The sequence below is a fragment of the Gnatocerus cornutus genome, chromosome 1, assembly GCF_029298725.1.
Source record: "Gnatocerus cornutus isolate USDA-ARS CGAHR chromosome 1, icGnaCorn1.1, whole genome shotgun sequence".
Classification (NCBI taxonomy): Eukaryota; Metazoa; Arthropoda; class Insecta; order Coleoptera; family Tenebrionidae; genus Gnatocerus; species Gnatocerus cornutus.
The window spans coordinates 18,272,476-18,284,215 of record NC_142233.1 but is presented as its reverse complement, the minus strand read 5'-3'; the positions used below and the strand labels follow the sequence as shown (position 1 = coordinate 18,284,215).

Sequence of the window (11,740 nt, the reverse complement as noted above, 5' to 3'; positions counted from 1 at the left end):
TATGATTTAATGATTTCAACTGAATTTCAAGTGATTTTCTAGTGATTTCAAAATGTAAACGTTTTTGAACAAATTTTAAGGATTTCTTATATTTCGGGTTCACCTTAAAAATAAAAATTTCTTAAACTTGTGTCTTTCGAGCTACAATGTTGCAATTTGGCAAACTTAATAAACGATCAAGAACTACTAATTTCCTTAAATTTCATAGCTGTAGCACTAAAATTACCAAAATTGCGAATTTTAAAGACGGATTTCTCATATTTCGGGTTCACCTTGAGAATAAAAATTTCTAAAACTTGTGTCTTTCGGGCTACAATGTTGCAATTTGGCAAACTTAATAAACGATCAAAAACTAGTAATTTGCTTAAATTTCATAGCTGTAGCACTAAAATTACCAAAATTGCGAATTTTACTGAAGGATTTCTCATATTTCGGGTTCACCTTGAAAATAAAAATTTCTAAAACTTGTGTCTTTCGGGCTACAATGTTGCAATTTGGCAAACTTAATAAACGATCAAAAACTAGTAATTTCTTTAAATTTCATAGCTGTAGCACTAAACTTACCAAAATTGCGAATTTTAATGAAGGATTTCTCATATTTCGGATTCACCTTGAAAATAAAATTTTCTAAAATTTGTGTCTTTCGGGCTACAATGTTGCAATTTGGCAAACTTAATAAACGATCAAAAACTAGTAATTTCTTTAAATTTCATAGCTGTAGCACTAAACTTACCAAAATTGCGAATTTTAATGAAGGATTTCTCATATTTCGGGTTCACCTTGAAAATAAAAATTTCTAAAACTTGTGTCTTTCGAGCTACAATGTTGCAATTTGTCAAACTTAATAAACGATCAAAAACTAGTAATTTCTTTAAATTTCATAGCTGTAGCACTAAACTTACCAAAATTGCGAATTTTAATGAAGGATTTCTCATATTTCGGATTCACCTTGAGAATAAAAATTTCTAAAACTTGTGTCTTTCGAGCTACAATGTTGCAATTTGTCAAACTTAATAAACGATCAAAAACTAGTAATTTCTTTAAATTTCATAGCTGTAGCACTAAACTTACCAAAATTGCGAATTTTAATGAAGGATTTCTCATATTTCGGGTTCACCTTGAAAATAAAAATTTCTAAAACTTGTGTCTTTCGAGCTACAATGTTGCAATTTGTCAGACTTAATAAACGATCAAAAACTAGTAATTTCTTTAAATTTCATAGCTGTAGCACTAAAATTACCAAAATTGCGAATTTTAATGAAGGATTTCTCATATTTCGGGTTCACCTTGAAAATAAAAATTTCTAAAACTTGTGTCTTTCGAGCTACAATGTTGCAATTTGTCAGACTTAATAAACGATCAAAAACTAGTAATTTCTTTAAATTTCATAGCTGTAGCACTAAACTTACCAAAATTGCGAATTTTAATGAAGGATTTCTCATATTTCGGGTTCACCTTGAAAATAAAAATTTCTAAAACTTGTGTCTTTCGAGCTACAATGTTGCAATTTGTCAGACTTAATAAACGATCAAAAACTAGTAATTTCTTTAAATTTCATAGCTGTAGCACTAAAATTACCAAAATTGCGAATTTTAATGAAGGATTTCTCATATTTCGGGTTCACCTTGAAAATAAAAATTTCTAAAACTTGTGTCTTTCGAGCTACAATGTTGCAATTTGTCAGACTTAATAAACGATCAAAAACTAGTAATTTCTTTAAATTTCATAGCTGTAGCACTAAAATTACCAAAATTGCGAATTTTAATGAAGGATTTCTCATATTTCGGGTTCACCTTGAAAATAAAAATTTCTAAAACTTGTGTCTTTCGAGCTACAATGTTGCAATTTGTCAAACTTAATAAACGATCAAAAACTAGTAATTTCTTTAAATTTCATAGCTGTAGCACTAAACTTACCAAAATTGCGAATTTTAATGAAGGATTTCTCATATTTCGGGTTCACCTTGAAAATAAAAATTTCTAAAACTTGTGTCTTTCGAGCTACAATGTTGCAATTTGTCAGACTTAATAAACGATCAAAAACTAGTAATTTCTTTAAATTTCATAGCTGTAGCACTAAAATTACCAAAATTGCGAATTTTAATGAAGGATTTCTCATATTTCGGGTTCACCTTGAAAATAAAAATTTCTAAAACTTGTGTCTTTCGAGCTACAATGTTGCAATTTGTCAAACTTAATAAACGATCAAAAACTAGTAATTTCTTTAAATTTCATAGCTGTAGCACTAAACTTACCAAAATTGCGAATTTTAATGAAGGATTTCTCATATTTCGGGTTCACCTTGAAAATAAAAATTTCTAAAACTTGTGTCTTTCGAGCTACAATGTTGCAATTTGTCAAACTTAATAAACGATCAAAAACTAGTAATTTCTTTAAATTTCATAGCTGTAGCACTAAACTTACCAAAATTGCGAATTTTAATGAAGGATTTCTCATATTTCGGATTCACCTTGAGAATAAAAATTTCTAAAACTTGTGTCTTTCGAGCTACAATGTTGCAATTTGTCAAACTTAATAAACGATCAAAAACTAGTAATTTCTTTAAATTTCATAGCTGTAGCACTAAACTTACCAAAATTGCGAATTTTAATGAAGGATTTCTCATATTTCGGGTTCACCTTGAAAATAAAAATTTCTAAAACTTGTGTCTTTCGAGCTACAATGTTGCAATTTGTCAGACTTAATAAACGATCAAAAACTAGTAATTTCTTTAAATTTCATAGCTGTAGCACTAAAATTACCAAAATTGCGAATTTTAATGAAGGATTTCTCATATTTCGGGTTCACCTTGAAAATAAAAATTTCTAAAACTTGTGTCTTTCGAGCTACAATGTTGCAATTTGTCAAACTTAATAAACGATCAAAAACTAGTAATTTCTTTAAATTTCATAGCTGTAGCACTAAACTTACCAAAATTGCGAATTTTAATGAAGGATTTCTCATATTTCGGATTCACCTTGAGAATAAAAATTTCTAAAACTTGTGTCTTTCGAGCTACAATGTTGCAATTTGTCAAACTTAATAAACGATCAAAAACTAGTAATTTCTTTAAATTTCATAGCTGTAGCACTAAACTTACCAAAATTGCGAATTTTAATGAAGGATTTCTCATATTTCGGATTCACCTTGAGAATAAAAATTTCTAAAACTTGTGTCTTTCGAGCTACAATGTTGCAATTTGTCAAACTTAATAAACGATCAAAAACTAGTAATTTCTTTAAATTTCATAGCTGTAGCACTAAACTTACCAAAATTGCGAATTTTAATGAAGGATTTCTCATATTTCGGGTTCACCTTGAAAATAAAAATTTCTAAAACTTGTGTCTTTCGAGCTACAATGTTGCAATTTGTCAAACTTAATAAACGATCAAAAACTAGTAATTTCTTTAAATTTCATAGCTGTAGCACTAAACTTACCAAAATTGCGAATTTTAATGAAGGATTTCTCATATTTCGGGTTCACCTTGAAAATAAAAATTTCTAAAACTTGTGTCTTTCGAGCTACAATGTTGCAATTTGTCAGACTTAATAAACGATCAAAAACTAGTAATTTCTTTAAATTTCATAGCTGTAGCACTAAAATTACCAAAATTGCGAATTTTAATGAAGGATTTCTCATATTTCGGGTTCACCTTGAAAATAAAAATTTCTAAAACTTGTGTCTTTCGGGCTACAATGTTGCAATTTGTCAGACTTAATAAACGATCAAAAACTAGTAATTTCTTTAAATTTCATAGCTGTTGCACTAAAATTACCAAAATTGCGAATTTTAAGGGAGATTTCTCATATTTCGGATTCACCTTGATAATAAATTTTTTTAAAATTTTAATTTTTCTAGCTACAATGTTGCAATTTGTCAGACTTAATAATAATAATAATAATCAAAAACCAGTAATTTTATTAAATTTCATAGCTGTAGCACTAAAATTACCAAAGTAACGAATTTTTACCACCTACCTTGCAAAAATTTTTCTCAGAACAGCGCACACAATCAAAACGACTCACTTCTCGAAAAGTCGAAACACTACTGATTTCAATAAAGAGATTAACACGTAATTTTCAAATTGCTAATCTCCACCTTTTTCTTGAGCAAAACAAAATTATCCGGTGGCGCCCTATTGCCTTCAACCAACGTAATATTGAATAACAATGAATAAATAACAAATTCAAGAAATTCATAGTTTGCTTTAAATCTTAGTACATATTCTCATTATTTTCCACTATTATTTTTTCTATTGAAATTTCCTTTATTCTGTTCTAACCGGTTAAATTTTGTGTATTAAATTTCATAACACCCTGTTATGAATTTTTTAAATAAAATTTTTACTTTACATACACCTGATTCTCTTGTGATTTTGTCAAACTTTCCCTGATTTCCTTGTGTTTCCGTCTAACTTTCTCGGATTTTCTTGTAATTTCGTCCTAATTTTCCGATGATTTCGTCTTACTTTTTTTGATTTTTTTATTTCGTCCAAGTTTCTCTGATTTCGTAACAAATTGATTGATTTCTTAGGAAGGTTAATCCCAGAAGTAATTATTTTTTCCCTTGCGTTTTTGTCTAACTTTCTCGGATTTTCTTGTAATTTCGTCCAAATTCCTCTGATTTCCTTGTGATTTCGTCTGAATTTCTCTGATTTCCTAGAGAATAGATTCTCAGTCCAGTTTTGGGGTATTTATGATCAACGGTTCGTGTTTTTTTTTGAAGTGTTATCATCATAAAAATTGTATTTTGAAAAATGCGATGAAAGAGAACGAGAGTTTCTTGTCGAATAATCTTTATTTAATTTTATATAATCTATATTTTTACAGTAGAATTATAAACAATGTCTGTAGGTAGGTACATGTTTTATCTATTACTTATACCGAATACATTATAAATAAGCTTCAACTCGCAGACAAATAATATATAAATATGTACAGTAGATTCTTTAAAATATACAGAAACAGATTTCCTAATAAATATTGCTTTCGATTTCGAATATCCGCTAATACAATAAATAGTCTAGTCCTAGTTCGTTATAATTTTTACAATGTCTTATGTACAAACTCGGATCAAAAACTCCGTGTTTCGCACGTCTTTGGTTGTCGTGCGCAAAAAACCCAACAACAATATGATCCCATGTGATTTAAACAATAATGGCACTCTACAAAAAGTGTTATTTAGTACCACACAGCTCGCAATTGTGTTTAAATGAATGGTACATTAATACATTTTTTGTCAGCCGAAGCTCTGAGAATTGTAGAATTAAAGAAACAATGCTAACATACTCGAGAGATCAACGCAAAAAGTTGCCGAACTCTTAAGTAGACCATTGACAGCTCACCCGAGTTCGTCTCTGGACAAGGCAAAAAACCCACAAATCACTGTAAAAATCCCAAGAATCCTCGTCCACAAACGAATCACAACAACAAATCACAATAACGAAATGGAAGCATGAAATTATCACGAAAAACCAAAAAGTGCGCTCTTTGAACCCTACGAAGGAGTGCTGCCTTTCGAACTGTGCATTTCCTGCAGTTCTTCCTCTTCTTTAGATAAAGGAATTGTTGAGTGGTTGTAGAGGCCTTGTGCCATTAGTTGGAGAGCTAGAGGGTTTTTCTGACCGGATGCTTTCTTGATTTTGGCTCGTTTGTTCTGGAACCAGATTTTGATTTGAGCCTCGTTAAGACCTAATTCGGCACTGAGCTGCTGCCGCCGCCTTTCTGTCAAGTAACGGTTTTCGGCGAATTCGTGTTTCAATCGGGCTAATTGCGCCCCTGAAAATGCAGTCCTTGGTCGCTTTTCTTCCGCGGTCGGAGGACCTTGCTTTGCGCCGGGTTTTTTCACTCGACGGGTTCTAGGACCTGAAAGGAAACACCATATTTAACTAACTTCATCACAATTCGCATGTAATCTATAATTAAGCTTCCATCTCTATACTTTGAAATCAACATTTACCTACGTCATAATACTCATGATAACACACAGTCTTTTTGTTACAAATACAGAGTGATTCTTATTAATATTAATCACAGACGGCTTTGCACATTTTGACAAGTCGCTACTATACTATATTAAAATTATTGACATCTCGGTAGGCCATGTCTGTGTAAAACGCCTCTAACAATGTGAACGACTTTTAGCATTTTGGTTCTAAAACTGTCAATGTAACATTTTGAGGTTATGAAGTAAATTACTTTTTTAAGCTAATGGATTGATATTTTAATCAGATTCTAAATCTACCATCATAACACAGATTTCTTCTGCTTCAGATTTCAGTTCCTCTTCAGAATCTGATGAAACAGATTCTAAGTTGACGTGACACACATTACATACACATAGGGATAAATATAAATCTAAAAACACTAAATACGCTTATATTAGAAGATTATGCCAACATAAATTTGAATTTCCAAGGTACACTGAGATGTCAATAATTCTGAAATATAGTATAGTTGAACGTGTTACCCATAAGCGTAGAATTGACGGGGATTAGGGTGCATGTATTAATTAATTATTTTTCGGCAATATTGAACATTAAATTACTGCTACTTGTTATGCACCATTAATGCGAACTGAAATGATGCAAATCTAGTGAAGTCAAAGCACATTTTGGACAATTAAAATGATAATGTTTTACCACGAACTGTCACCACATGATACGCCTTTGACCTCCAACTTCGCTGTCACTAATCTGTCATCTGTCAAGTCAGATGTAAGTGTTGCGGATTGCGGTTGTTACAAAACGCATGAACACATTTTGACATTTTGTGAGCTTGTTTCATTGTTCTGCGTGGTGGCAAATAACAAAATGACGTTCACCGGTGCAAAACGCGCAATTTCTTCTTACTTGAGCAAAATTGTATGATTAATACAAGGTGGCTATGAAATGTCAACGAATTTTGCCGCTCATTACAAATGTGGCTTGAGATTTGGCAACTGACAGTTGTAGCTAACCTCAATCATAGGGCAAAGTAAGTTTTGAAAAGAAAATTCTTCTAGTTGTGGTTTAAAACCTAAAAATCAAAAACTTGGACACAAAACCGTAACTAAAACGTCATTGAAGTAAGTAACATTATAAATAATTTTCATGATAGTAATATTCACTATGAAAACAAAGCGGCAAAATAGTGCACGACAGAAATTCCAGAGCCATCATTGATGCTAGAAACATTTATAAACACCTTGTAACTGTGGGTTTAGATTTTTCAACTGACATTTGTAGTTAACCTCAATCATTGAACAAAGTAAGTTTTGAAATGAAAACTGTTCTATTTGTGGTTTGAAACCTGAAAATCAAAAATTTGAACACAAAACCGCAACTGAAACGTCGTTGACGTAACATTATAAATAATTTTTTAAGATTTGTAGTCATATTTACTAGGAAAACAAAGCGGCAAAGTAGTGCACGACAGCAATTCCAGAGCCACCCTTGATGCTAGAAACATTAATAAACCCCTTGTATTAATAAGAATCACCCTGTACATTGTTAAGGTAGTATGGTCGAGACAAATTGAGCTGACACTTTTTGAATGTTGCTAACTTCAGACCTTTCATGACAGTTGTAGTATTGGCAACCCTGCGAGCTGTCAACATAACCTACAAATTACATTTCTGTTTGTTATTTGCTGGATGTCTGATATAGTTACGTTTAAAGACAGGTGGCAGAAACGAAAATTTGCGGAAAAAGAAGATAAAAGTTTGAGTGCTTGCCGCAGTTCAAAAAATCGGTTATTAACAAAGGATTGTGAAAATTTTCCGGAAAATGCGGAAAATTGGAGGACAACTAGTGCAGATTACCAAGTTGAGAAAGAAACTTATTTCTAATTTGCAAAATACGTTTGCGACAACCAGGCAACGTTGCCACATTGACCTATGAAGGCTGTTGGAGTGTCACTTTCGGATTTCTTTATTATTTTAAGAAAAAACTGTACGGTAAAAATTGATTTTGAAAATGCTGAGTGCCTTCTTGACATCTAGACAATATTATGAGAGATTTTTAAGAAAATCCAAGGAAGCGTTAAAATTTTAACGGCATAAACAAATTTTTTACATGTATTTTTATGACACTTTGACATCGATTTTCTCGAAAACTGTATTGTAGATTGATTTATAATTTTGGGGAATTGCTAGTGTACCTCTATTCTAAACTTTTGCAAAGTTTTATCAAAATCCTAGGAAAACGGTTACGTCGAATGTGAGCAATTTCGCACGAGTGCAAGAAAAACATTTTCCGACGAGTTGTGTACACTATTTTTCCTACGACCTTTCTTCATCAGAAAGAAACTATAGGTCTTGACAATAGTTCATTTCTTATCTATTTTCGGAAATGGATGTCCGAAAACGTCAACTTTCGGAGTCATTTAACCGTGTGAAAAACGCTACTTTCATATGGGGTCGTAGGAAAAGGTAATTTTGTGCTAAAAAACAACTCAAAAACGTCGTTTTATTGCCTTCCGTCGAACACTTATGGTCACCCCCAAAATCGTCTCTAATTTCAAAGATAAAATTTTGTAATTTTGCATAAGCTGATGGTTGATCAAGCTCCACAATCTCTTCAAAGAAAATTTATTAGATCAATTCTTGGTGTTGACAAAAATTATCAAAATTACAATTTATTCCCAAACACCAAATTTTGTCAAAAAATGCTGACGCGCGTTTCGATAGCAATGCTACATCATCAGAGCGATGATTAAACTGCAAGAATTACTTTTTTAGAGTCGCTTATTGACTGAGACAAATTACAGAATTTTAGAACAATAATGAAAGTTTTAGAATTTTTTTTAGGCCCAACAAAAATTTCGACCATTTTTAATAAAATTCCGTAACGTTTATAATTTTAGACCTAAGACAACGAAACTTGCAGGAATTACTTCTTTAGATTTCTTTATTGATTGAGAAAAGGTACAGACTTTTACATCAAAAAGTGGAAATTTTCGAAATTTTTGGTTTTAGGACCAACAAAAATTTTAACTATTTTTTATAAAATTTTGTAAATTAGATAGTTTTCACGTTAAAGCAATTGAATATGGGGAAGTTACAACTTTCAATATGTTCATTAACTGTGCCAAATTAGAAAATTTTTGGACCACGAAAAACAATTTTAGAATTTTTTGTCTTTGTCAGATGGAACCAAAAATGTCGAACATTTTAATAAAATTTCGTAACTTTAGTATTTTTAAACCGTAGCCAATGAAACTTGTGGGAATTACTTCTTTAGATTTGTTAATTAATCAAGATAAATTACAGAATTTTACATCACGAAATGGACATTTAAGTAATGTTTTCTATTTAGGTACAACAAAAATTTCTTAACTTTGGTAGTTTAATCATCGCTCTGATGATGGTAGCATTGCTATCGAAACGCGCGTCAGCATTTTTTGACAAAATTTGGTGTTTGGGAATAAATTGTAATTTTGATAATCCACAATCTCTCGCAAAAATTTGCTTTTCATTACAATTTTTGTTCAACATCGCGACGCCTAAGAAGTGTAATTTTAATCTTTACAGCCGTTTATCGATTTGATTTTATCAAAAAAAAAAAAAATTGGGGGTAATGTCGGTATCTTGATGTAATATGCAAAACTATGGATAGATGGCGCCACCATAGATCGGCCAGAAATGTTGACTTACTTTTAGGCGGCTTTTGAAGCCTAAAAATTCCATTTTGGGCTGAAAATTACCTTTTAGAAACAAGAAATGTTTCTAAAATCGTTCGACTGTGTAATTAATGTTGCGGATTTATGCGTTCTTTCTTAGTTAGCGGCTAATTTTCCAATCTAAGCTTCTCCAGCCTTAATTATTGCCGGACAAAACATCCACATTAAAGCAGTAATTTAATTTTTGTGTCATTGTGAACAGAACATAATCCTTCTCCTTCATTTTGCATCAGCTTTATAAAAGGGAAAGTGATTAATGAACAGCTTGTAGCTAATTCACGGATGAACCCTCTTTGCACGTCTTGCTCGCTTTTTACTTGTTATACGGTCTTTCAAGTAACTGATGCAAATGACTTGCAAGAAACGCTATGTTTACACCCTGCCTTTTCATGATTGACTAGGAAACTTTTGTGTTTGTGCTCGCTAGTTTCCTTTCAAAGAAAATTAATTTTGGCGCGAGAATTTTTCGCAAGCTTTGTTCCTTTGCGCGGTGACACTCGTTCGAAAACGGAAGATGAAACTGGAACAAATCGACAAAACCGATCGTCAATTACGATTAATTAATTACCTATGTAAGAATTCGTTCCCGGGATGTGATTGGCTACACTGTGATACTTGACAATCTGTGATTCATTGTCAAATAGTTAACTGTGAAGTGTACGACGCTTTGTTAAGATTCTTAGAAACTTGATTTATATAAAGTGGACAAAGTGAAACGATGTTTGTTTACAAAGCAAATATTTTCAATTATGTGATATATGTGCATATAAAACCTATAGAAATGTTTGTTTTCTAATCATAAAACATTAAATTACGGTAACTAAATGTGTTAATTTTCTAAATTATTACCAAGAAAATATGATTGATTGCTGGCTAAGTTTGAATGCGTCACCCAACAAATATCAATGTACAAACAAGGTAATATACAAGAGTTGCATTCTTTTCCAGTGACACCAAAATTGGTTTCTTGTAAAAAAAACGAATTGGTTTACTCAGAAATTGAGAAAATAATTAGATGGAATCTAAGAAAAATTCAGAAAATCTAAAATCAATTTACATACACAATCTAATAAGACTCGAAAATTTAATGAAAGCACAGTGTCAAGAAAGTTTAATGACAGTACGAGGAATATCAAGAAAAACAAAAGGTTCCAAAGAATATAAAAATTTTTTTAGAAAACTTTAGTTAAGTAAAGAAAAAACCTGATTAAATGTTACCTACATTTGAAAAGAGTCCAATTAATTGATAGGATTGAATTTAAACATACTGACAAATCAAAAAATAAACTATAAAAATTAAATGATTCTAGAGAGAACTTTGACACTTTAACATTTTTTTCTGATGATTTTAAAATTTTTGTAAAGTTCTTAGTATTTTTTGGGCGATACTCAACTTTCTTATTTTAAATTGACACTCATTTTTTTTTTTTTTCATAATTTGGAATATATTAATTTTTTTGATTCAGAAATGTGTAATATGTTCTACTTTTACAAAAAATATTTAAAAAAAAAATATCAAAAATGAAAAAATTTAGGCAATAAAAGTTAATAAAATCTAGGTCAAATAACACAATATCGTTATAGTAATGTCAAAAAGCAGCAAATAACAGAAAGAACAAGTTTTCTTTCAACAAGATGGGGCTACACCTTCCAATGCGAAATGCATTTCTCGTAGGTGTCAATTGTGCAATGAAAAAAACGGGATGGCGTTTCAACAGTATTTTGATTAAATTAGGTAGATGTTTTTTCTGATTTGTAATTATTAATGTCTTTTGTTATTAATAATTAAAAAAAAAAATTGACAATCTTTTCTGTTATTTGCTGCTTTTTGACGTTACAATAACGGCATTCTATTATTTGACACCATGCACCTAGATTTTATTAACATTTATTGCTTATTTTTTTCCATTTTGATAATTTTTTAAAAAATATTTTTTGTAAAAGTAGAACATATTACACATTTCTGAATCAACAAAATTAATATCTTCCAAATTATGAAAAAAAAATGTGGGTTCCAATCTAAAATAAGAAAGTTGAGTATCGCCCAAAAGATACTAAGACATTTAGAAAAATTTTAAAAT

The 11,740-nt window shown here is 30.9% G+C and overlaps 1 protein-coding gene across 1 annotated transcript in view; it reads right to left on the bottom strand.

Annotated features, from left to right (window-relative positions):
- Positions 1-4,801: 4,801 nt before the first annotated feature.
- Positions 4,802-11,740, bottom strand: part of LOC148180744 (homeobox protein invected-like) — a 111,076-nt gene continuing 104,137 nt past the window's right edge. The window contains exon 3 of the mRNA XM_088045583.1: positions 4,802-5,864. Coding sequence (XP_087901709.1) covers positions 5,497-5,864 — 368 coding nt within the window. The 3' untranslated portion in view covers positions 4,802-5,496. The remainder of the gene's footprint in view (positions 5,865-11,740) is intronic.